The sequence below is a fragment of the Heteronotia binoei genome, chromosome 2 (genome assembly GCF_032191835.1).
Source record: "Heteronotia binoei isolate CCM8104 ecotype False Entrance Well chromosome 2, APGP_CSIRO_Hbin_v1, whole genome shotgun sequence".
NCBI lineage: Eukaryota > Metazoa > Chordata > Lepidosauria > Squamata > Gekkonidae > Heteronotia > Heteronotia binoei.
Genome location: NC_083224.1, coordinates 169751589 through 169778230, shown reverse-complemented (window position 1 = coordinate 169778230; position 26642 = coordinate 169751589). Strand labels below are relative to the sequence as shown.

Sequence of the window (26642 nt, the reverse complement as noted above, 5' to 3'; positions counted from 1 at the left end):
TTGTGATAATGAAGGCAGTGATACTGAAGGAAGGGTTGAGTTTTTAAACTTTCCCTTATGCGGTTGTCTTGATCTCAATCCTTCCTCCAAGATACCCTGTTTATCCCTGAGAGAGCCAGTTAAGTGTAGTGGTTAAGTGTGCAGACTCTTATCTGGGAGAACCGGGTTTGATTCCCCACTCCTCCACTTGCACCTGCTGGAATGGCCTTGGGTTAGCCATAGCTATTGCAGGAGTTGTCCTTGAAAGGACAGCTGCTGTGAGAGCCCTCTCAGCCCCACCTACCTCACAGGGTGTCTGTTGTGGGGGGAGAAGATATCAGAGATTGTAAGCTGCTCTGAGTCTCTGATTCAGAGAGAAGGGTGGGGTATAAAGTCTTCTGCTGCTGCTGCTGCTGAACACTGGTGGCACCAAAGATATTGTTTAACATGGGATATCGTTAAATATTCCTGGCAGCAGAAAGCAGGCTATTATTTCTCGAAGGTGAAGGTTAGTAGTAGGCTTGCCAATCCCCAGGTTCCAGCGGGGGTTCTCCCGCTTTCCTAGGCTCCTTCCCGCCCCCCAGTCAGCTGGCTGATGGGGGAAGCCCCGCCCCCACAGCCACCATGTGACTTTCCACCTCAGGAGGCTTCAGTCGATTGGAAAGGCTTCCTCTTGGGATGGTGTGTCTGTGTTACTTTGAAGAATAGGGGCACCTTCTTTTGGGGCTCATAGAATTGGACCCCCTGGTCCAATTGTTTTGAAACGTGGGGGGTACTTTGGGGAGAGGCACTAGATGCTATACTGAAAATTTGGTGCATCTACCTCAAAAAACAGCTCCCTCAGAGCCCCCGAAACCTTCAGATCAATTCCCCATTACACCCTATGAGAATCGATCTCCACATAGGGAATAATTAATTGCTCAGCAGACGTTCTTCCCCTCCCCCCCCCCTCGTTTTCTGGCAACTCTGAAGTGAGGGCTTGGCCTCTCTACTCACAAGTTGCAGCCAACTTCTTCCAAGTAACACAGACACACCATCCCAAGAGGAAGCCTTTCCCATCGGAGACTGGAGCCTCCGGAGGGGGAAAAAAATCACATTGTGGCTTTGGGGGCAGGGCTTCCCCCTGCCGGCCAGCTGACTGGGGGCGGGAAGGAGACTGGGAAAGTGGAAGAACCCCCGCTGGGACCTGGGGATTGGCAAGTCTAATTTTGCTGTATGAACTTATTATAAACTGCACTAAATTTTTGTTTACACACGGTGAGGTTTTGAATTGCTTAATACACTGGTACCTGTGCTATTGTATGACTACTTGGAGGCTGACTACACTAGCCACAGATGATAAATACTTATATTCCTGCTGACATTATGACCTGTTTGTCTGCTGTTTCTTTCATCCAGGAGTTTATACAATGATTCTCTACCTGGTTCTCTACGGTTTTCCTTGGAGGCTTTCTGGTACCCTCTTCATCTGAAACCCAAGGAAAAGCTTAAGGCACTGAAGTATATGGTTCACCATATCTCATTATGATGTATTATTAGTGATGCAAGAGGTAAGCCATCTGAATGTTAATATAATGAATGTTCAGACTATGTAATAAAACAGACCAGCAGCACATAGACTGAGGCCTAAAATAATTTTCTAACAGAGTGTAATCCTTAATGTATGTTCATAGATCATACTGAAACAGGTGCAAATCTTAGACCATTTCCACAGTGGTTATTTGGCTTGGGTTTGATGCTATTTGGAAGGGGGTTTTTTACTTTGTTTTGCTATTGTGGTATATTTCTGCACCACCCAGCGTTTCCCCAGCTTTTCTACAAACTTTCCCAAACCGACTTTGTTTCAAGGTTTAAAAAAGATTGCAAGCAAACCCTACATGGCTGTCATATGAGTGGTAAGTTCGGGTTTTTCCCCACTGTTACTCTTTTCTCCCCCTTCCATTGGTAGTATATAATGTTTGTTTGTTTATTATTTATTTATTATATTTATATCCCGCTTTCCCCTATCGGGCTCAGGGTGGCTAACAACAGTTAAAACACACAAGAGTAAATATTACAGTAAAATCATAAAAATCATTAAAACATCTTAACATATACAATTTTAATCCCTAGATGGCATTGTTTTAATTCTTGGTTAGCGCTATTTGTTGTAGTGTCATTAGATGTTATTAAGCGCCTTATGTTTCTGTCTAGGGTCGGGATAGATATTAAGGCTGTGGGGTGGCGAAGTACTGGAAGCCTCCATTAATTGTTAAAAGCCTGTTTAAATAGAACTGTCTTGCAGGCCCTGTGGAATTGTGGCAAGTCCCGCAGGGCCCTGATGTTTTCAGGGAAAGCATTCCAAAGGGTAGGGGCCGCCACCGAAAAGGCCCTTGCCCTAATGGTGGACAGCCGAACATCTTTCAACCCAGGGATCATTAAAAGGTTTTGGGAACTTAATCATAGTGCTCTCTGAGGCTCATGTGGGGAAAGGTGGTCCCGGAGGTTGCAACACTATGCATAACAGGTTCTCTGAATCCCTCCCTCCTTTCCTTGTAAGTCTCTAGGTATTATAGTACTGTTGTTCTCTTAAAGTCTGTTATAGCATGTATTTTCTTACAGTCAGGCTATTGATTGCATGCTTTCTGTGGGCATAGGGGAGAGATTTTCTAATCAAGCCCCAATAGAAGGGAATGTGAGGAAAAGTAAAACAGAATATATCTGAGGAAAATGATGGAAGCAAACTTCCAGCCTACATGGTAAGAGAGTTAGACAGCTGGATAGCTTTCTTCTTGTGTTTTCTCTTCTGCCACTGTCCCCTTTGATATGTAGAATGGGCACTCTTAGGGAATTTCTTCCTTCCTTCTGTTCATCCTCTCCCACAACAGACTTCTGTTTGCACACACAACAATGAGGAGGACACGCTGTCCCCATCTTGACACCATGGTGCAGTTAAGTCTTTCACCATCTGCATCCATCCATATTAAGTATGCTATCTCTATCTCTACCCTTTCTTATATAGAATGTAGTTCCTAAATAAAGAGACTATTATTAATCTTGAAAGTGAAAGGTGGCTCAGGGTAATTTAGTAACTAAGCTTGGCAGGGCTTCTTTGTAGAAAAAGCCCAGCAGGAACTCATTTGCATATTAGGCCACACCTCCTGATGCCAAGCCAGGTGGAACTGCCTTCCTGTGCATTCCTGCTCAAAATAAAACCCTGAAGCTTGGAGCAAAGAGGCTGCTGCATTTGTGCATCTTAAAGTACCCTGCTAAAGTAATTAGTGGGAGCTGGACTAACTATATTAGTTAATCCAACAGAAAAGGCAGTTTTTAACATTCCTGCTGTTAGCAGTTAACATAAAGGAGCTTTAACCTTTTCAGCACTGATTGCTATTTGAAGGAAGCCAGTTGCTGGGTCCTTGGCTGAGAATTAGATTCAGTCACAGTACAGCTAGTGGTGGTGGGAAAAGAAAAACTGCTGGGACCCTGGGGGAGAGTGAGTCAGTTTGTAGTCTGTTGGGCATGAAAGTGAGGACTGGCATATATTTGAATGCCAATGGCAGAGCCAGCCAAGGGGAAGAAAGGGGCACAGCATAGCTGGCATCTTTCAGGGGCAGGGTGAAGTAATCTACGTGCCCTCTTTCCAAGACTGTTCTCCATTGTATTTATGAGAAAATGTTGTGTTCATAAGCAAGAAAGAAAACAACAACAGAAAATCTTTCTCACCTATTCAGGAGGATTTAATGGAATAACAACAACAAATGAATAAGTGGGATATCCAAGGCCTGTCCTTTTCAATACAAGCTTCATTTCACAGACTGAAGCTGCTTCCTGTACCACAAGCAATAATTCTACATACAATTTTATATCTTGCATTAAATTGGGATCACTCTCAGATATGTTTTATTTATATCCTGGTTTTTCATGGAATGTCTTAAGATCTGCATAGGGTTGCCATCCTCCAGGTGTGGCCTGGTGATCTCCCAGAATTACAAATTCAGTCTCCAGACAACAAAGATCAAATCCCCTGGAGAAAACGGCCACTTCAGAGGGCAAGCTCTTTGGCATTATATACCTATGAGGTCCCTCCCATCTCCAAACCCTGCCCTCCTCAAGCTCCGCCCCCTAAATCTCCCAGTGTTTCCTAACCCAGATTTGGCAACCCTACACAACAGTGAATCGGAACACTGGTTTGTCAAGGTCAGTGTTGTACAATCTGAGTGTACAATCTGGCCCCACACTGATGGACCTTCTGATGGCACCTGGGTTTTTGGGCCACTGTGTGGCCCCATCCCTGCTCAGCTTCTAAGATGAGATCAGCCTAGCCTGGGCCGTCCAGGGCAGATGAAGACAGATGGTTTGTCATTACCTGCCTCTGTGTAGCGACCCTGGACCTCCTTGCTGGTCTCCCATCCAATGGCCCTGGAACAAAATGGCCCCAAATTGATCCAGAACAAAATGGCCCCAGAACAAATTGGGCCCAGAACAAATTGGCCCCAGAACAAAATGGCCCCAGAACAAACTAATGTATGCAGTAGCTCACAACTTTAATGCTTGTAGCTCACAAAGTAGAATTTCTGCTCACGAGACTCCACAGCTTAGTGGAAGACTGGTGGTCTTCCATCAGGTATTAACCAGGGCCAAAACTTGTTTCGCTTCCAAAATCTGATGAGATCAGGCTAGTCTGGGGCATCCAGGTCAACCCAAGTGACATTCAGAGGTGGTCGGCCATTGCCTGCCTCTGCGTAGCAACCCTGATACTTCTTGGAGGTCTCTTATCCAAATTGGCCTGGGCCATCCCTGCTCAGCTTCTAAGATGAGATCAGCCTAGCCTGGGCCATCCAGGGCAGATGAAGACAGATGGTTTGCCATTACCTGCCTCTGTGTAGCGACCCAATTTTTTTTTTGGCCATTTTGTTCTGGGGCCATTTTTTGTGTGTGAGCCAGAGGTTAAAAAACTGTAAGCTAGCTTACACTAACTCATCTTAGAGGGAACACTGAAGAGCACCAAGGAAGCCCAGGGTTGCTACGCAAAAGCAGAAGCTAAGCAGGGTTAACCTTGGTCTGTATTTGAATAGGAGACCACCAAGGAATACCAGAGTGACGATGCAGAGGCAGGCAATGGTAACCCACCTCTGTTCATCTCTTGCCTTGAAAACCATACAGGGTCAGTGGCAGCAGTTTCCAACCCCACCAAAGCCCAATGGGAGAGAATGCTTTTGTCTGGAGTGTGGGGGCTGGGTTGTGTTTTTTTGGTGCATTCTAATAAAACTTTTCCCTAATGGTGGGATGAAAGGTCAGCTTTTCGAGTTCATTTCAAGATTTCCTAATCTGTGCCATCCAGGCCTATAACCAGAACGTTTTGGGGGGAGGAGCCCTGAAGGAAAAAAATTATTGGGTGGGGGCGCGGGGCTTGGTTGCTCTTTCCCTCCTGCGGCCAGCCCTCCCAGCCCCAGCTCTCTCTCACCCAAAAAAAGAGGAAAAGGGGGGAGGGGGAGAGTTCCCATAGTGTGCTTGACACCTTAATAAATAAAAAATGGGGTGGGGCGGGGGGTTATTTTACAGCGTGTCTTTTCTCCTGTGGACTGTTCATTTCTGATCAGGCCCCAGGCTCTCTCTCTCTCCCTCCCCCCTTGCTGTTGCGCTCTCTCTCTCTCTGTCGCTCATTCTCTTTGCCTCTTTCTCGTTCTGTCCCTTGCTCTCTCTCTCTTGCTGCCGCCTTCTTGCTGTTTCTCTCTCTCTCTCCCCTGCTCTCTTGCTGTCCCCCTTGCAGTCTCTCTCGCTCTGTGTCATTCTCTCTCGCTGTTTCTCTCTTTCTCTTGCCTTCTCCCTCCTTCCCTTTTCCTCGGGTCCAATAGAGGGGCCCTACAGAGGGAAGGGGGGTTAAATAGAGCTGCTTGGTCCCTCCCAGCTCCCCCCCCCCCATAGCTACAGGCCTGGTGCCATCCCTCACTATCTCAGACCACTGGTAGTTCCTTCTGGGAGGATTTGCAAGAATATTCCCCAGCAGTTTGAAAACGGTGAGCTCCGAATGAGCTTGGTGACTTAACAGGGGACTAATTGGTCCCAAGTGTTCTGCTCAGCCCAGTTGGGCCACGGCATGCCTGAAAACATCACCAGGGTAACCAAGGACAGACTGAGAGCATCTTCTAATTTTGCACGGTGCCTCTTGAAGAATGGCATCACACAAGCATGTCCCTGGTGTGGTCACTCAAGGAAAACCAAACGCAACATATTTTGCAGTCACTTGGCTGGCACAGAATTCCACGTAATCTGCAAGGAGCAATATTCAGGGAGCCTTCCTGGATCAGAACCTTTGTCCATCTGCTCCAGCATCCTGCTTCTTACAGTGGCCAACCAGATGACATAGAGCAGGGGTGGCCAAACTCTGGCTCGGGAGGCACATGTGGCTCTTTCACACATATTGTGTGGCTCTTGAAGCCTCCACTGCCCCATCAGCCAGCTTGGAGAAGGCATTTCTTGTTTTAAGTCAATTGCCCAAGCCAAGCCAGCTGGCAGTTTGGAGATTGCATTTACAGTTAAAGTTGCTTTCTTTCTGCTTCTACCTCCCCCATCTATTTGCTTTCCTCCCTCCCTCCCTCTCTTCCTTCCTGTCTTGCAGCTCTCAAACGTCTGGCATTCATGTCTTGTGGCTCTCAGACATCTGATGTACATGTCTTGCGGTTCTCAGACGTCTGGCATTTATTCTATGTGGCTCTTACATTAAGCAAGTTTGGCCACCCCTGGCCTAGGCTTTGTCTTGCCAACTTTCCACTGCAGGCCACAAGTAATTTTCTGCTGACTTCAACTGATGTGTTGGGTTGAACTCTAAATTCCATTTTCCTGTAATAAGATGAACTCTTTTGACACCAGTGGTTTTACACTGAGGTAGCTGACAGTGCAGCGCTGTACTGTTGACATTAAAAGGACTAGGCGGCCACGAAGTTAAACCAGATGTCCCCCTTGTCTCAAGAAGCTTCTTAGAGCCTGGAGCATGGAATTCAGACTATTCTGCTCTGAGGAGAGAGTGCTTATGTGTTCCCCCACATGATATACAGTGCCGGATTAAACCCTGTGGAGGCCCCTAGGCAGTTGAAATCTTGGGGGCCGCCTCACAAATTATCTCAGAGTCTGAGTGCCCGCCCCACCACTCATAGCCCCCGCTGCAGCCTGCAGACATCTTCTTAAAAGCCCATTTTACTAAGCTGCAGGGGAGAGCAGGGCCGGCGCTGGGGCTTTTGCCACCCTCGACAAGGCTCTGCCCTCTACCCCTCCAGTGGGGGAAGGCCCCCAGCACTCATCCAGATGCAGCCAGTTTGCTTCCCCCCTCGCCGCTCAACCTCGCCATGGTGCGGGGAAGCCAAGCGGGGCTGGATCGCCCCATTTGCACGGAGGGCTGCTCTTGAGGAGCACTCTGTGCAAATGCCACCCCCCCGCTCGACCTCCCCGCAGCACGGGGAAGCCAAGCAGGGCCGGATCGCCCCATTTATACAAAGGGGCTCAGAGGAGCCCTCTGTGCAAATGTCCAAACCCCCCCCCCTCATTTTTATTTGGCTTTAAGGGGTTGGAAAACTTTCCAGACCCCTTAAAGCCAAGAAAAAACCCCAAAATCCACTCCGCAAGTTCGGCAGGCACTGCAGAACTGCAGACGGGAAATGAGTCCGAGGCTCTGGACAGTGCATGCAGGAAAAGGGTGCCCGCCCCCTGCCCCTGCTGTGAGCTGGTGCCCTAGGAAATTGCCTAGTTCACCTACTCCCACGCACCGGGCCTGGGAGAGAGGCAAACCTGGCAACGACACCAGCAGCAGCCGCGCCAGGCAAGTGGGGCAAAGAGCAGTTCAGTTGCTGGCTGTGCTTGCAGGCTGGGAGTGCTGCAAGTAGGGGAGAAATGGGGGGGAAGCTGGCCTGGGGCCCCTAAAGGTGTGGGGGCCCATAGGTCAGTGCCTGCTTGGCCTAATTGTTAATCCAGCTCTGATGATATAGGAAGGAGGAGAGGAGGGCACTGATGGAACACTGTGGGCCCAGGATATGTCTGAAGGTAGCCTTGCTAAAACTAAGCAGGTATGAATCTGGTTAGTATTTAGACCTGACATCTCTTGGGAATTCTGTGTACACCACCTGAAATTCTATAATGAAAAAAGGTCAGGAGCTAATATTTTTGGAAAACGAGGGGGGAGGGTTTAGCAGGAACGCACAGGACTGCAGTTCTGGCTGGCTTGGCGTCAGGGGGTGTGGCCTAATATGCAAATGAGTTCCTGATGGGATTTTTCTGCCAAAAAAGCCCTATTGGAAAGTAAGTAAAACTATTAGTTTAGGGCTCCAACCCTTCCTGGGTGGATTAACAGACAGATGGATGAACCATAAGGAGAAGAGGAAATTGCTACCTCAAACGGGCAGGGAAGCTATAGTTCAGAGAGATGGCTGAAGAGAGGGATCATGGTGCTAGACATTATATTATTATTTATCCAGGGCTTTTTTTGAGCAGGAACGCACAGGAATGCCGTTCCAGATGCTTGATACCAGGGGGTGTGGCTTAATATGCAAACGAGTTCCTGCTGGGCTTTTTCTACAACCCCCCCCCTCTATTTATCAATCAGTAAAGTGGCATATGGAAAAGACAATAATGCTAGAAAAAATTGAAGGCAGCAGAAAAAGAGGAAGACCCAACACGAGATGGATTGATTCAATAAAGGAAGCTACAGCTCTCAGTTTGCAAGACCTGAACAAGGCTGTCAATAAGAGGATGTCTGGAGGGCATTAATTCATAGGGTCACGCCAACTTGGAAGTGACTTGACAGCACTTCACACACACACACACACACATGGTGATGTATGCACAGATGACACAATTTCAGATTTCTTCTTTGCAGCTGGGACGGGAAAGGCAGGGTGCAGGCATAGAGTTGCCTGCTCCAGGCTGAGAAATATACCTGGAAATTTTGGGGGTGGAGCCTGAGGGGTTGGGGTTTGGGGAGGGGAGGGGAGGGGAGATACTTAAATGGGATATAATGCCATAGAAGCCATCCACTTTTCAAAGTGGTCATTTTGTCCAGGTGAACTGATCTCTATTGCCTAGAGATTAGTTGCAATCCCTCCACCTGGGTATTGGCAACTCTGTGCAGGCAGGAAGAAGACCAGATCTCCTTGTTGCTCAGATTACTGAGCAAACCTGATTTGGAAGCTTTTCTAGGATTCTTTAAAAGTGAGTATGAACAACTCTTCATAGTTCAAGCCTTAAACAGGGAGATAAAAATGATTTTGGCATTCGATTTTTTTGAATGTTGGTGGGCTCCTTGATCTACGCATGTACTTCTTTTTATCTGAACCTCCAACTCAAAGTCAAAAAAGTTAATTTTAGAATTTAAGCTGAGAAAATCAGTCACAGGCATTTGAAAAGCCAGGAGGGCTTTACGTACCCTGTAACATGTATGAAACCAATCTTCTGAACTGGGTGACCTTTTTGAAAGCAATAAAGTTGCTTGGCTGGGTTAGGCTGGTTACTGGAACTGAATGAGTCAAACATAAGCTGGGCAATTGCACCTGCAAAGATGAAGAGGGACAAAGTCCTTGTGCATGGAGTCAGTCAGATATAAGAAAAGTAGAAGAGCCATTCTTCACCAGAGGAGGGGGGTGGTTGAAACAGGGCAAGAGAGGGGTTATCAGCCCAGGGAGCTACTAAAAATTAACTTGCAATTAAGTTCAGACTATCCAGGAAAGCATATCTCCTACAAGAGAGGATGCCAGCATGGTAACTTCTTGTATTCATGGCTGGCACTTTAATGCTGAAGCATAACATGTGAGTAGGGAAGAAGTACCTGTTCAGTTCCTAAGATTGGAGATAAACAATAGTTTTTACAAGGATTTGATGTTATGTTAGATCCACCACTTCTTACGGGGTGTGCACATATTTTTGAACCGCTATAATCGCTGGTCAAACAGGTTTTTGTGTATCGCTCCCAAAGCAATGATAGCTCATCATGCTACCAACTGCTATGAAAGTTTTTGTTCCCTCTGTTTCTAGTTGAAGTGTTGCAGTCTGGTGAAAAACACTGAGTTTCTGTCAGGAAAACTAAAAAGTAAAGTTACCCTTGAGAAGACTTTTGGCATGTAAACTCCACAGTGGTATCTGATAAGCATGTCACATTAATCCAATTGCACAAAAATTTCTTCAGGCTAGGGTTGCCAGGTCTGCATTAGAAAATACCTGGAGACTTGGGGTGGATCTAGGAGAGGGCGGGGTTTAGGCAGGGGTGGAGCCCCAGCAGGATACAATGCCACAGACTCTACCCTTCAAAGCATTTTCACCTGGGGAGCTGATCTCTGCCAGCTGGAGATCGGTTGTAAAAGCAGGAAGTCTCCAGGCCCCATCTGGAGGCTGGCAACCCTACTTTAGGCCTCTGTCTACATTACATGGTAATAATTATTGCTCATATAACTGTAGAAATACAGCTATGTGCAAATAAATACTTGTATATTGGTGAGATTCCCCCATCCCTTTACCCATGGATGGCCTAAGGATGGCCTCAGAGCTGTCTGCCAAGCCAAGACTGGGGCAACAGAATCACAGGCAAAACACCTTTCCCTGCATATGCAAATGCTGCAGCAATATGGGAACACTGAGAAGGGAATATTGAGAACTACTTAAAAAGGAAAGCTCCGGATATTTCACAAGAGGCCAGAAAACTACAGAGGGCACATGCAGCCTGGAAAGCATTTTTAAAATAATTTATACCCAGCTTTTCAGCTGTCTTCTCCTGCAGCGGCTCACACTGAATTAGGGTTGCAAAAGATGGCAGCTCTGAAGTTATGAGAACTAAGGTTGCCTACTCCAGGTTGGGAGCAGTGTTTCCTCTGAGCTGTGTCAGTGTGAGCTAGCTCAGTTTTTCAGCCTCTGGCGCACAGTTCAGGGAAAACTAATTTATGCAGTAGCGCACAACTTTAATGCTGGTAGTTCACAAAGTAGAATATTTGCCAGGGCCGGATCTAGGGGGGGGGGGCAGAGGAGGTGCTTGCCCTGGGCACCACCGGAGGGGGGTGGTGCCAAATTGAGTATGGAGTTAATTCTATGGGCCCATAAGATAGAATGGACCCATAAAGGGGTGCCATTTTTTAATTTTGTCCCCCCCTCAAAAAGCATGTAGATCCAGTCCTGATTTTTGCTCACAAGACTCCACAGCTCAGGAGCATTGGTTGGGAGGGTGGGGGTTGGGGATGGGAGGGACCAGTGGGGAGGGACCAGTTGGGGATGGGAGGGACCATCCTCCATCCTCCAAAGGACTGTAACCTCTGTTGTCTGGAGATGAACTGTAATTCCAGAAGATCTCCAGGCCCCTGGAGGTTGACAAGCCTACACAATTATGCTTAATGATATTGAGGAAAAAGATATCCTCCTGTCAGGGTAATACCCCACCACTCACCAGGTGCAGCATATTCCACCTCCTTAGAAATAAATAGAGTCTGAATTCATCCGGCATGAAGAAATTTCCACAGAGCACATGTATTCAAGAAAGCAATTTCTAATAACTATTCACAAACATCCAGTCTAGGCTTAGGAGGCTATCAACTTTACCTCAGTATAACAGACAATAATAAACGGGGGTGGGGGGGGGGAGAGAGAAGAAGAGATGACAGTTGACTCCATGGCCGCGGTCACACTCACCATTAAATCCATCCCTAACCTGTCGCTATTATACCCCACAGCTTTTTTGCAACGAATTTCCTGATCAGACATCTTTCAATCCTTCAGTTCTAGGCAGTGTTGGTCCTCTTGTTGGTTGATCAGAGGTCTCAACCGGACCTCATTTTTTAAGATGGCATTCCATACTCGCACAAGCGCAGTACCGTGGGATATCGTGCTTGGCTTTTTTTTAAAAAAAGGTGCCAGAAAAGGTGGACGATCTGCCCCCCCCCCCCATTGAAACACCCGGAAAGGAAGGGGAAGCCCAGGAGTTCTCTTTACTGTCTCTCCGCCTGGCAAAGGTGGGTCATCTTCCTCCCCCCCCCCGCAATTTAAACACCACGCCGTGGTGTTTAAATTGTGGGGGGAGCACAGCAACTCTCTTTGCCGTCTCTCCACCTGACGGGGAGACAGCAAAGGTGGGGGATCTTCCTTCCCCCCCATTTAAACACCACGCCGTGGTGTTTAAATTGTGGGGGGAGCACAGCAACTCTCTTTGCTGTCTCTCCGCCTGGCGGGGAGACGGCAAAGGTGGGTCATCCTCCTCCCCTGCAGGGAGACAGCAAAGGTGGGCGATCTGCCTCCCCCCCCCCCATTTAGGAAAGGTCCCCTGTGCAAGCACCAGTCATTTTCAACTCTGGGGTGACGCTGTTTTCACAAAGTTTTCATGGCAGACCTTTTACGGGGTGGTTTGCCATTGCCTTCCCCGGTCATTACACCTGTAACGTTCTGAGACGGGAGATGTTGGTAGGGCAACATGCTTTAATGGAGACACGTTACAAGAGAGCGAGCACGCGGGCCGGGTCCCGCTTATATACATTCCCGGAACTTCTTCCCCGACAGGCCAGCCCAATCCTGGCCTGTTGAACTTCCCGCCGCTGCTGGTGATTGGCGGGCTCAGCGCTTCCCGCGGAGTCGCCTGGGTGTCCCCAGTCGCCTCCGCTGTCCGGCTACGCGGACTAACACTATTGCGTTATAACGAAATGGTTGCTGCATTGCGTTATAACGAAATGGTTGCTGCTTTATGCTATCGCAATACGCTACAACGCCTTCCCTCCCAGCAAGCTGGGTACATATTTTACCAACCTCAGAAGGTTGGAAGGCTGAGTCAACAATTGCTGGTGCAATGATATCATTTGGAGTGGGCTCTCGCAGGGAAGTGGATGTGCGCTTGCGACGAGTCGGCTACAATGGAGCGTTCAAACATAGAAAGTATGCATGGGAGTCATTGGAAGCATTCTTATTCCGGATTTAATGTACTATCAAAAAAGTCTGCATCTCAGTCGTGGCAGTTCGGGACATGAACAAGCCAACGACCATTGCCAGATGCTGATGTTTGGACAACCGCATAAAATCCGACATGCATCTGGCTTTCATCCATGCCCATCTTGTCAGTTTATGTGCGTCTGACCTCGGCCCATGAATACCTGTTGAGAAGGGAAGGGTTGATTCCACAGGGAAGGGAAAAAACAAGAGAGCATCAAGCCCACTCCCTCTTGAAACTAGGGTTGCCAGTCCCCAGGTGGGAGTGAGGGATCTCCCAGGTGCTGGATTAAATCCTCTGGGGGTCCCTAGGCAGTCGAACTCTTGAGGGGCCTCTTGCAAATTATCTCAGAGTCTGAGTGCCTGCTCCTCCACCAGTGGCCCCCGCTGCAGCCTGCAGGCACCTTCTCAAAAGCCCCTTTGACAAAGCTGTGGGGGAGAGGCAGAGAGAAGCAAACTTGGTGACGATGCCAGCAGCAGTCACACCAGGCAAGTCAGGCAAAGAGCAGCTCAGTTGATGGCTATGTGTGCAGACTGGGAAGGCTGCAAGCAGGGAGGAACTGGGGGGAGGAATTCGGCCCTGAGCCCCTAAAGGTGTGGGGGCCCATAGGCCAGTGCCTACTTGGCCTAATGTTAATCTGGCGCTGCATCCCCCAATTTTGTGGGCTCCTACCTGCCACTATCCAGCCAACCAGCAGGGGGAAGACCCCACCCCCAACAGCCACAGCATCTTGTGATGTCCCTAACATGATTATGTCATGTGGAAGTGATGTCATCAAACCAGGGATGTTGAGCAATGATACTCTGGTTTTTGAGCAAAACTCTATAGTTTGAGCTCAATTTTACCATAAAGTTTGCCCAAAAATGAGAGTGTCACAGTGCAACATCCTTGGCACAATGATATCATTTGACTGAGTGCCCTCCTGTCAGAAGACAGCATTTGCTAGAGTTTTCAGTTATGCAGAGGGTTAAAGGAGAAAAACTGGATTCCTAGAGAGGCATGCTAAGAGACAACAAAGAAGGAAAACCAAAATCCAGTGAGTTCCCAGTGAGGTTATTTTACCCTTCCTTCACTCTTTTCTTCTTTATTGTATTTTAACCTCCCCCCTCAAAAAAAATTGATGTGGGGCTATAGGGAATCTTTGCTTATGGAACTATAATGGCTTTAAGGAACTATAACCTCCTCCCTACAATTCCTCCTAGACACTGGGACCACACCAACATAAGGAATCAAAACCTGTGAACTTCTCTTATGTGTCCTGAGCATCTGATATCACCTCCTGACTGTTTTTTGAAAAATCCTGGCTGCTCCTGTATTGCTGAGAAGCATAAGGAGGGACTTTAGACTTCCAGTGAGGTAGCTCAATTCCTGGCTGTAAGGGATAACATGTATGAGGTTACATGTTAAATGGGTAGCTATAGCTCTCTGGCCTTTATATTTCCCAAAGCTCCAGCTGAAGTTAAAAAGAGAGGCACTTGCCAAGAAGAGACTTTTGCCTTTGACTGCTATTAAATGGTGAAATTTTTGGAAAGTTTGAGCAAGAAAATGGTTGAATGTGGAGGGGAAACATTTTCATCTTGTCTTTTTGTTGTTATGTTCTTTTACCAGAGTGATGAGGGTCTACATTCTGAAAATTGGCATGGAAACTGTTTCTCTCTGAGTAGTGCCTGAGAGTTCTGGCTGAATAAAACAAGTCATGAGCCTTGGAAAGTCTTGTACTGAGAATGCAGTTTGGATTTGTTCTCAGAGCTTGTAAAATGAGCAACTTAAGTTGTGTGTGCATGCATATATAACTAACTAAGCTCTCCAGTGGAAATTAGGAAAAGAAGGCCTGTGTCTGCCTCTTGAGTAGCTTCAGCCAAAGTTTTTAGTTCCTTCTTCAACAATGGTGAAGATTATACCATGATTAAACCCGTATCATCTACAGGGCTAGATTTAGGATTGGCAAGATTTGATTTAAAAATCTTAGTAGTAAGACACAGCAGACAGAGTTTATATGGTACAGTGAAGTGGGGAGACATAGGTTCAAATGAAATTTATCAGGTGACTCCCTGGTGGCTATTTGCACAGCCTAATCTGCCTCTCAGATTATAAAACAGATGGGGAGAAGAATGGGTACTGTACCTTTAATTTGTTTAAAGAAGGGCAGGAAAGGAAAGGTCCTCTGTGCAAGCACCAGTATTTTCCGACTCTGGGGTGATTTTGCTTTCACAACATTTTCACAGCAGACTTTTTATGAGGTCGTTTGCCATTGCCTTCCCCAGTCATCTACGTTTTCCCCCCAGCAAGCTGGGGACTCATTTTACTGACCTTGAAAGGATGAAAGGCTGAGTCAACCTTGAGCCGGCTACCTGAAAACACAGCTTCCACTGGGGATTGAACTCAGGTCATGAGCAGAGTTTAGGACTGCAGTTTTAATACTCTGCACCATGGGGCTCTGTAAAGAAGGGCAGGATTAAACTGTAAATAGAGAATGCATGCCCAAACCCACTATTTTGCAAGGGCATAAAATTAATCAAGAACTAGAACTCTTATTTAGAAGTTTAAATAAACGGTGATTTTTATATTACTGCATATATGCACAGATTATATAAATGTAGCAGGGGTTCATTCTTTGAAATACCAAGCCTAGGGTTGCCAACTCCAGGTTGGATATTTGGTTGGATATTTCTGGTGGAACCTTCTCAGGTTCCACCACCACAGTGGCAAGGAAGACATTTCCCCCCAGGGAAACAGATCTATGTAGTCTTGAGATCAGTTGTAAATAAAGATCTCCTGATTCCAACTGGAAGCTGGCAAGCCTCCTCGCTAAGCCTTTCTGTATTGCAAAGGTGGAGGTGTGCAAAGCCAGGTTCTAAGAACATAAGAAAAGCCATGTTGCATCAGTCCAACAGCCCATCCAGTCCACCATTCTGTGACAACTTAGTGTCATCCACAAACTTCGCCACTTCACTGCTTACTCCCAGCTCTTAACTCCAAGTCATTAATGAACAAGTTAAAAAGCACCAAACCTAGTACCAAGCCCTGTGGTACCCCACTGCTTTATTCTGCCTTTACTCTCCAGGAATAGGGTTACCAGCCCTAGATGAATCTGATTTTGTAAGATCTCAGAAGATAATCAGGGTCAGCCCTAACTATTTGAATGGGGGACCTCCAAGGAATACTAGGGTTGTGACATGGAAGATGGTATTGGCAAACCACCTCCGAAAGTCTCTTGACTTTAAAACACTGTGGGGTTGCCATAAGTCAGCTGTGACTCAAAGGGAAAAAAAAAGTTACCATTTGCCCTCTTATGGCAGGAGACCTCCAGGTAATTTCAGCCATTGCCTGCTGATGCTTTTCTGGTTGACAGTCAGAAACAGGCTGGCCAAACAAACTGTGATCACTGTCCCTGTGTAATGGCCAAGTGCTATAGTGCTGCTCCCACCATGATGTCATTTTCAGGTAACGCTGGAAGTTGTGTCATTGCACAGAGATGGCAATTATGCCCCCCTTAGTGAACTATCACATCCTCCCATGTTGCACCAGTTACCAGACCATGCCTGGCAGCCCTAGGGATGGGATCCACTAAGCTGTAAACATGTGACAGGAAGTCATGAGACAAGGCATGACTTCACCATGTAGGGTGCTATGGGATGCATGCATGTGCAGAAATGTAGAGGACCAATGGGTGTGGATGGCCGGAAAGAAGTTAGATTTTGTGGGATCTCTGAACTTGCCTGTTCTAAGAAAGGGAACCTTTTCTACTACTTAGTGACCTTACTTTGCTACTTTTGGCATGTATACAAAGAGAGAGAGAATTGTTCTGTGGCTCAGCAGCAGAGTAGAAAGCTCCAGGTTAAAATCCCTGCATCTCCAGATAAAAATATCAAGTACTATGTGATGTGGAAGACCTCTGCTTGTGACCTTAGGGATCTGCTGCCAGTATGAGTAGTCAGGACTACATTTGATGGACCAAGGGTCTGTTTGCGTACAAGGCAGCTTCATATGTATCATATTGTATACCTGCAACTTCGTATGTTCTCTAGGCATGCATATTAGCAGCAAGTCCTTAAAAAAAAAAGGTCTCTATAGATAGGGTTGCCAACCTCCAGGTGACACCTGAAGATCTCCCATTATTACAATTAATCTCCAGCTGGCAGAGATCAGCTCCTCTTGAGAAAATGGCTGCTTTGGCGGCTTGAATCTATGGCATTGCACTCTGCTTAGGTCCCTCCTCTCCCCGAACTTCACCCTGCTAGGCTTGCCAACCCCCAAGTAGTGGAAAGAAACACGGTGAGATTGAGGACCTGGAGATAACCATGTTGAAATATTTACTGAATAATAAATATTCATTGAACACTCTACTAATAGGCTTACTGCTTAAATAGATCAATTTATGTGATTAATAAAGAATATGATACAACTTAACACACATAGATGTTATATCACAATACAGTAATTAACAATCCTGGAACCAGTGCTCATACAATATGAATACAGAAAGTCTAGTCAATTACTCTTTAGGCGCTAAGGGCTCTCCTAAAATTGTTAATTACTGATAGAAGGCGGCTTCAATGCCACATGGGAGAACCTTTTGAGCCTTGTGAAATTGACTGCTGTGTTTTGTGCGCACAATGAATTAAAGCCTTGGTTCCACAATAATCAAGTAATTTGTTAGACAAAGGACATTACCAAAACACGCCTATTTTTACCAGAAGCATGTCACTTTCACTTATTCTGGAGACAATCGCTAGCACCTTTTGAATACTCAGCGTAGAAAGAGGAACTATTCCTAAGTGCTAGGAATACATAACCCAACAAATAGAATTTATGAATGTCTTTAATATATGGTCATAATATCTTGTCAATCTTTGTACTGTGATATAACATATGTGTGTATCATATTGTATCATATTCTTTATTAATCACATAAATGGATCTATTTAAGCAGCAAGCCTATTAGTAGAGTGTTCAGTGAATATTTATTATTGAGTTAATATTTCAACATGGTTATCTCCAGATCCTCAGCCCCCAAGTAGTGGCTGGAGATTTCCTGGGATTACAACTGATCTCCATGTGAGAAATGACTGCTTTGAAGGGGAGACTCTGTCTATGGCATTATAACCCATTGAAGTCCCATCTCTCTCCAAAATCTGCCCTCCTCAGGTTCCACCGCCTTCCCCAAAACCTCCAGTTATTTCCCAGCCTGGAGCTGGCAACCCTATGTCTTCCCCAGGCTCTACCTCCAAAATGTCTGGGTATTTCCCAACCCAGAACTGGAACCCTATCTCAGGAGGCTCAGGACACAGCAGGTGGAGCTCCTTGATCCATCTGCGGGTCACAAACCCATGGGTTGAATTCCACTGATGTAGACAGATACCGATTCCTCACTAGCAGTTTCTCCACCCCTGGGCTTCTGCTTTCCTTGGAGCAAGTGACCAATTCCTGACTAATAGCTGTGCAGCCGCATTTTGAGTTGCCTCTCCCTCCAGTTTCCCTCACAGCTTCCGGATCTCAAAAAAAACAAGGCCAAGTCCCTGTGGGGGAAATTAGAGGGATCTGTGAGTCACAATTTTTATTTATTTATTTATTTATATTTTGATTTATATCCCGCCCTTCCCACTGAAGTGCGACCATGCAGTGACTAGTGGGGAATCAATCACTTGCTCTGAGGAAAGCAGAAGCCTGGGGGCAGAGTGACTGCTAATGAGGACTCAGTAACATAGTGCTGCTGAACTTAGAGGCTCAATTTATCTATTGTGGATGATAGCAGGAGGGGCTTCCATGAGTGGAGCAGGTAGGAGGAGCTATGAGTGAATGGAGCAAGACGAGCTGTGGAAGCAGCTTGGCAGAATGGATATGGCACTCCCACCTTCTGAAGTATTTGCTGCAACTGTAGCTGTGGGGTTTGGGTAGATCCAGTGGTTGCGCCCATGGTTTTCAGCCTCCAGTACTGATTGCTTGTAAATTGCTCTTTTGCTAGTGAGATCCAGAAAATAACAGCTGGTTGGCACTGCTAGCTGTTTTCAGAACAAGTGTATAGTATGGGCCTCTTTTTCACAAAAGTTTCTAAAGCTCAAGAATCCCAGCATAATCAAATCAAAAACCTAATATATAAAACAATATGCATATGTAGATTGTATAAATATTACACTTGAGCATCAACCATTAGAATAGATTGTAAGTAATCCCTGAGCAGTTGCCTCATAAAATAAACCCTTACTTGCTTTATGCCGGGGGGGAGGGGGGTGCTTTTAAAATTGGATTCTGGCATGGCAGATCTCTTAGGGGAAGAAGTTGCATAATACTGAAGAAACCCATGCTCTAGTACAAAATATTCTGGCAAAGAATTAGTAAATCTCTCTTTTCTTTCTGGAATAGCAAAAATAGTTCTGAGATTTTGCTGCTTGTCGCCTACAAGTAATTAAACATTTGGATTCAAATCTGGCAATTTTGTTAGACATTTGTGTGCTTATTTTTATACTTTCCTGATTGATTTCTAAGAATCTTTAATTCCAGGAAATGGATAAAACAAGGCTATATAAAACCCCACTTCTAATCAAGTAAACATTTCAGATTAACGGCTAAGGCTATTATGTTTTTATCTTGTTCCCTGCTTGGTCTCTCCCCAACAATGCAATAGCTATTATCATCTAATCTAAGCTCTTCCTCCAAGTCAGTTTGGACACTTCCCTTATGACTGGCCAGTTGAGGAAACAAAGTGTCCTGTCATTCTTTACCCCAGTTGCATTCACAGCTCCCTCCAGTCCAGAAAGTATTTATTTAAATTTGTGAGTGAATGCAATGCTTTAAAATGTGGATGAGACAGGATGTCCAAAACAATATTAATACAAATTGGAGAATCATGTATACTAGTGACAGAAGGGAATCCTGTTCTCCCTTGCAGGATGGTGACTCTCCCCTCCTGTCCCGCTCTTGGGAGTCCAACTCTCTTTCCTCTCTCTGTTCTGACTCTGTTGCTCCCATATATGTTTGCTGTCACCCTCACCCCATCATCCAGTCTTCCACCTTTTTCCTTTCTTGCTGAACTTCCCTGTGCTGTTTCCACCTTTCTCCACCTGACTGATCTGGAGTAGAGTAAAATCTCAAGTAAAATACAAAAAATATTGCTTTAACACTAAAGTGAAAGCAGCCAGGAATGAATTGTATGCTATGATAGCATGTAAAGGAATGATTTTTATTTAGCAGCTGTTCAACTATCATTAGTGTGTTTCAGTCTAAAGCTTGATTCGTTAATTCTGTTTTTAAACAATTAATTAAATATATATTTTTTAAAAGTCACATTTTATTCAATGAAAACAAAAGATGCAGTTCATGGGTCATAAATAAAATGTAATGCGCGTGCTTGATGTTGAGAGGGGGAGAAAAGCACAGCCAGAAGAATATTTCCTTGCATGTCTTTATACAAAGCTACAAAGGAAAGCTCAGAATAGCCTCATTTGCTCACCCGTAACAATGTATATTTCTTACTCTTCAGTTTCACAGTCCAAGAATTAGGTGATTCTTTCAGTTATATCAATAGAATCTAGGTTCTTTTTTTCTTCTTGGATTGTACCATTTCAGGCTGCAAGAAGAGGGGCACTGTATTTTCAGTAGTCCTCATTCAAGCAAAAAACAAACAAACAAACACCCAAACACCTCCCTGCAAGTAACACATTAGCATAATGTTCTCCCTGACATACTAATTTTCTATATGCAGAGAACTGGAGTTTTAAAAATACAAAATGTTCGAATGTCTCAGGTTCCTGATGGACATGTATGTGTGGTGAATAGTTTTTCCAGTACTTTTCTCCTGAGCTGATAAATAAATTGCCCTCTGCATTCAGTATGGTCTAGGGAAAGCTTTACCATTGATTGCATAATAGGCTCTAAAGGCTGATCTCTGTGTTACCTTTGTATATAGAAACCAACAAAAGTTGTAGATTCTAACTGGGGATGTGTGCTTGTTGAAGCCATGTTGTGTGGGGGCAGGTTTTGTTCTTCCACAATAGGTGGAACAAATTCAGCTGAGTAACTTATCTTTGTTGAGTAGAATAACCAGTGGTTGCTGTGTCTGTCCTTGAGAAAAAGTATTATAAAACAAGGAAGGCAGTATCTTTTATTAGATGAACTTTTGTTAGTCTAAAACAAACCTGCAGATGTTTGGGTTATGTCGCTCAAAATATGTCGGGTTTTATTTGCTTGTGAATAATTGTTTCTACAGCCTTCTATGGAGTGTGTGTATAAATTATTTTTGTACTAGCCAAAAAGGACCCAAAAATGTTCTGTTTGTATGGATTGCATTAGGCCCTAATGATTAGGGGAACATCTGGAAGTTGAAGGGGTATGTTCTGCTCCAAACACTGAGACAGGTAAAACCAACGGACTCAAATAACAATCCAGCACATACAAACTTTATTATTGTGGATGAAAAGCAAGTTGCGGGGTGGGGAGTGGTAATTTTCTGCAGGGAAAATAGTCCAAGAGGAGAAAAGGTTTAGTAGCCTTTTGCAACTGTACTGGTCTTCCCTTTTTATAAATCAGAGCCCCAGTAGCCACACAGTATATATTTTTTTCAGAGTTGACTAAAAAAGATCACAGCACAGCTTCTTAGAAAGCTGGCTTATGTTCAGAATGGTGGGTACTCTACATATTAATAAAATATGCCAAGATAAGCTAATTATGTGCCAGGAAAAGCTTAGATTCAAAGATGTATGATGCTTATTTTGCACAATTTACACTACTTCTTCTACACAAGGTGGCTTATGGAGTTTTATAATGAGGAGCTGAAAAATACAGCTGTAATAAAATAGTGAATAAAACCTCAGGAGCAACACATATCCATAAAAACAAGTCAATGGCAGTAGAAGCAGAAACAAGACTGCAAGAAAACACAAGGTTCACCCAAATTGAAAGGACCTCCAAAGAATCTACAGGTGTTTAAAAAGAAAAACACCTGAAGAGAAGAGATTTTGGGAGGCAGTGTTGCATAGCCTGGACATGGCAACAGAGGGGACCCTGTCTTATGTGTGTACCATCTCTGACAGCAGAAACTCCCCCCAAAGGGATGCACCTCTGAAGCCCCACACTCACATGCATGTTGACAGATTTTCCAGTTACTTGGACTCAATTATCAAAGTTTAATCTTCTTCTGTAGACAGAAAAAATTTAATGTGTGCCTCTCTACTGTGATACAGATTTAGTGTCAAGAATTTCTTCTTCTTCTTTTTCTTCTTCTTCTTTCTCCTCTTTCTGTTCTTCCTTTTCCTGTTGTTGTTGTTGGACTTAATTAATTGCCCCATCCCAGTCGAGGTTTGTTGATTTATGGTGTGCCATTTCTGCAAATGTGTGTGGACCTGCTGTCTGATTTTGCTTTGTCTTTCCAAATTGCAGACCCCCCCCCCCCCAAATTATTTTTATTCTGGAGAAGATTTCAGAAGTTAGGCAGGAACGGCCCTGGTTAGTATTTCGATGAGAGACCATCAAGGAATACCAGGGTGGTGACACAGAGTCAGGCAATGGCAAACCACCTCTGAGCATCTCTTGCCATGAATACCCTATAGGGTTGCTGTAAGTCAGCTGTGACTTGATGCCATTTTACACACAGTTACCTGAATAGTAAACTATGTAGTTCCTACTACCACGTGTGGGAGAAGTATAGCAGAGGAGGTGAAACATAATTGCTACTATGAGGTGTAATAGTTACACAGATGCTTAAGAGGAGTAAGAGTTAAGCTGCAGGAAGTGCTGTATATGTTGTGTCATAACAGACACTTCAACCATATCTTGTGGAAAGTGTTTCCTGGGTTACTTCTCTTTTGGAAACTTTAATGTCCTCACCCTAAATTATAAAGGTGTCTTCTCATATGCAATTTCAACAGATTTTCCTTAAAGTGCAATTAAAACTTACATTTGCTGCAGTACACAATTGATAATCTCTTCTGCATTCTGTTAATAGGGTAGAGAGACTCCCCCGAAAGACACAAGTGAAAGAAAATAGGGACAAATGGCAGCTACATGGCATTGTATCAGGTCAGCAAAGTGGCACAAGGGGAAGGCTTACACCAGAGGTGGCCAAACTTGCTTAACGTAAGAGCCACATAGAATAAATGTCAGATGTTTGAGAGCTGCAAGACAGGAAGGAAGGAAAGCAGCAAATAGATGGGAGAGGGTGGGAGTTGGAAAGAAAGCAACTTGAACTTTTAATGCAGTCTCCAAGCCATTTGCTGGATTGGCGAAGTGATTTAAAGAGATAAATGCCTTCTCCAAGCCTGCTGATGGGGTGGTGGGGGCTTCAAGAACCACACAATATGTGTGAAAGAGCCACATGTGGCTCCCAAGCCACAGTTTGGCCACCCCTGGCTTACACCCTCTTTTCCCTTAGAAAAGTGCAGGAGTCCAACAGCACCTCAAAGACTAACAAAATTTGTGGCGGGGCATGAGCTTTCTCATGAGTAACTGCTCATTTCAGATACTGAAACAATGATTCAGGAAAGCTCATACCCCGCCACAAATTTTGTTAATCTTTGAGGTGCTGTTGGACTTTTGCGCTTTCTGCTGTTACAGACAGACTAACAGGGCTACTCTTCCTTTATGCAGCTCCTTGGATATGAATGGGGACCACAATACACCTGTTTACGTTTTTTAAGGACAGCTATCAGCCTCCAAATATTGTCTGGAGCACAGCATTCCAAGCCTTACATCTGGTATGGCTCTCAACAGCACCATTTATCCTGACTGGTGAAAATGCTGTAGCTCTCACCTCTCCAGTCCGCTTCCCTCATGGTAGCCTGAATAAAGTGAGGTCCTCCTTTGCCCTCCTAGCTGGCTCCAGACTTTGAGCTAAAAATAGTTTCCGATTAAGAAACAATGGCAGAGTCCCACAACACACACACAAATGGCAGATTAATGTTTTATTGTGAAGTGAACTTTCATCGGCTTTGTTGGGTGGGTGTCCCGTTTGAATGGCTTCTGAAGCGTCTTGAGGTAACATTTATTTATTTATATCATCCTGGACGATAAACTCCTTCCTCTCAGGAAGGCCTCTTGCCATTTTGTCTGCATCACCGGGGGTCATTCAGATTGAATTATTCAGACAGGCCTCCACGCCCAGATAATAGAAGTTTAGCTAAGCCTCTCTCCTCCTCCTCTTTGTCCCTTTTGGTTCAGAAAGGAAAAAAAAGAGAGATGAAGGGGAGGGAAATCCCACCCCCACCAAAAAAAATTCTGTCTTGGCATATTGGTACCTGTCAGAAAGCCTAAGAGAATAAACTTCACAGGCTTAAGACAGGCTTTGGAGGGTCTCGAAGTGCCCAGAGCGATTACTTGCTGATAACTCTTTTGCCTCTCTCTATCTGAAGGCTAGAAAGAGAGAGCTGAAGTTCACAAGCATAAACAGGAAAACCTGACATCACTCTCTCTCTCTCTCTCTCTGCGTGTGCGTGTGTGTGTGTGAGAGAGAGAGGGTGTGTGTGGGAGGAGTCTGTCTGTCTCTCTGTCTCTGTGCTCACCACTCACAGCTCTTTGTGGTCATGAATTGACTGCCGAGCGCGCCGCGCAGCCCAAGCCAGAGTGGTGCCTCTGGAGCTGGAAGTTGTGCGCGTGAGAGGATTTGTGAAAACCCTTTTTCTTTTTCCTTTCGCGGGAACCCCCATCATGCTCTTTCGCCGTAGCGAGGAGAAATCTAAGGATGAAACTGCTTTGGAGAGCTAAAATGGTAATGAAAGCTTTCTTCTTTTTCTGAAAAAGGCTTCTCTCAGCGGGGAGTCCCAGTTTGAAGACTGGGCTTACTTTTTAAAGGGAAATAGGCGAGCTGTAGGTTTTCTCCCCCCCCCCCCCCAATTCTGGCTCGAGAGAATATATGTGCCCCCCCCCCTTTAATCGGGCTTTTCCCTACTGAATTACTGTTTTTTAAAAATGATACTGTTCCGGAAAGGGATTGAGTTCTGCGTGCACTGTGCAGGCATGATGTGGGGAAAAGACTGGGAGAAAAACTCGCTGGATAAACTTTTGAATAAACTGAGGGTATTTTTCCTCTCTGGATGAATGGCAAGAAGTGGTTTTTTTAAAATAAATAAATAAATAAATAAATAAATGTGTGCTTTATTTGCTTTAGGAAATACCATGGGGGGAGTTGGATTCAGCACAGCTTTTAAATAAAATTGCATAAGAGGTTAGGATGGCTGCTTCCATGCAAGACTTCTGGCGTTTGTAACTTTAAAGGGGGGGGGGGAAACCTCTGATGGAAATCTATAAAATGTTCTCATGCATTCACATCCTGATCATTTTTTAAAAAACAAAACAAAACGTGAAACCTTTGAAATGAGTTCAGACCCATGGTCTCATAACAAATGAAGAGCTAGTGTAATTTAAATGCCTGTTTGAATGTAATCTGCCTCCTGTCTCCTTAATTCCTCATAAGAAAGTGCAGCCTGTTTCTGCAATTGCAACAGTGGTGATAATACTTGGGGTTGATATTAAAGAAGAGGGAGTATTTCCTTGTGAAAAAAATATAGTAAAAATGTGAAATATGTGAAAGTCCTGGAAAAAATAATAAGCGAACTGGAAACTAAGGGAGTCGTGATACCACAGGAAAGGGCAGCTTGCCAAGAATTCCTTCTTCTTTGCCTCCACTGAAAAAGTTTCTCTGGCTTTTGGTGCAATTGTTATATTTACTTTGCACAGCTCATCCTGTGCATTGAATTTCTGGAACAAGCTATGCAGAAGCTGGCCTAGATTTTTTTGGGTGTGAGGAAATTATCATCATCATCATCATCATCATCACTATGAACTGTCACAGTCAGATATCTGATGGTGTTGTGCAGTTCATGATCTAGCTGAGCTTGTGGGAATTGCAAATATATCTTAGCAGGATTCTTGCTTTTCCCAGCAACACTGCCTTCTGGAGTTGTGGTTGCTGTTATTATTTTAAATGTAGTATTTGCTTTCTTTCTCCTGTGGCAGATCTCGATTCAGGACTGGGGTGAAGAGGTAGAGGAAGGAGCTGTTTACCATGTCACCTTGAAAAGGGTGCAGATTCAACAAGCAGCCAATAAAGGAGCGAGATGGCTAGAGGTGAGCAAAAAAAAAAAAAAAATGCCACATTGGCATCTTGTGCAAATTGCTTGGTGGACTTTGGTTGAAAGAGCTGAATTCCAAGAGAGAGAGCGGCTGAGCTGTAAACTGTGCCAAAGGCTGGTTTTAGCATTAAAATTCTCGCAGGTCTTCTTTTGTGCTCGGGTTATTCATCTCTTGTACGAGACGGGAGGCTTAAGGGGTTTTGGTTGGCTGTAGTTTCAGTTCCTCCTTTCTTACCGTAGCATATTTAAGGAATTTAAGTTTCTGATGCTTTTGCCTGCCTCTTTACAGAAAAGAAAAGTGATAGAACACAAACTTTGCAAGCAGAGTGCCCCTGGTTTAATCCCTGGCATCTCCACTCAGATGACTTAGAGGGTGACTTTGGGCCATCCAGTTACTTTCTCTCAGGCTAACCTATTGTTTAGGGTTGTTGTGATGAAGGAGGAAAGGAGAGCCATGTAATCCGTGGAGGTAGGGTAGGATAAAAATGTGATTGCTGCAGCCTAGGGTAGCAGGGATGGGGAGAAAAAACATGCCTTCACTTCTGGCTGCCAATCATAATGTACAGTAGAGAATGTGGGAGATCAGTGGTTTTGACTCCATGTAAAGCAGATTCTTATGTTCCCATGTGTTGTGTTTAGCCCTGGGAGGTTGACTCAGCCTTTCATCCTTCTGAGGTCAGTAA

General features: G+C 45.0%; 1 protein-coding gene across 3 annotated transcripts in view; it reads left to right on the top strand.

Moving 5' to 3' along the window:
• The first annotated feature begins 1425 nt into the window (after positions 1–1425).
• Positions 1426–26642, top strand: part of RGL1 (ral guanine nucleotide dissociation stimulator like 1) — a 153129-nt gene continuing 127912 nt past the window's right edge. For 2 of the 3 annotated variants that reach the window (XM_060232410.1, XM_060232408.1), the window contains exons 1-2: positions 24401–24596; positions 25844–25954. In XM_060232410.1, the coding sequence (XP_060088393.1) occupies positions 24570–24596; positions 25844–25954 (138 nt within the window). In that variant the 5' untranslated portion in view covers positions 24401–24569. Of the gene's footprint in view, positions 1530–24400; positions 24597–25843; positions 25955–26642 lie in introns of those variants that run through there. The other variant, XM_060232409.1, reaches the window with a different exon arrangement.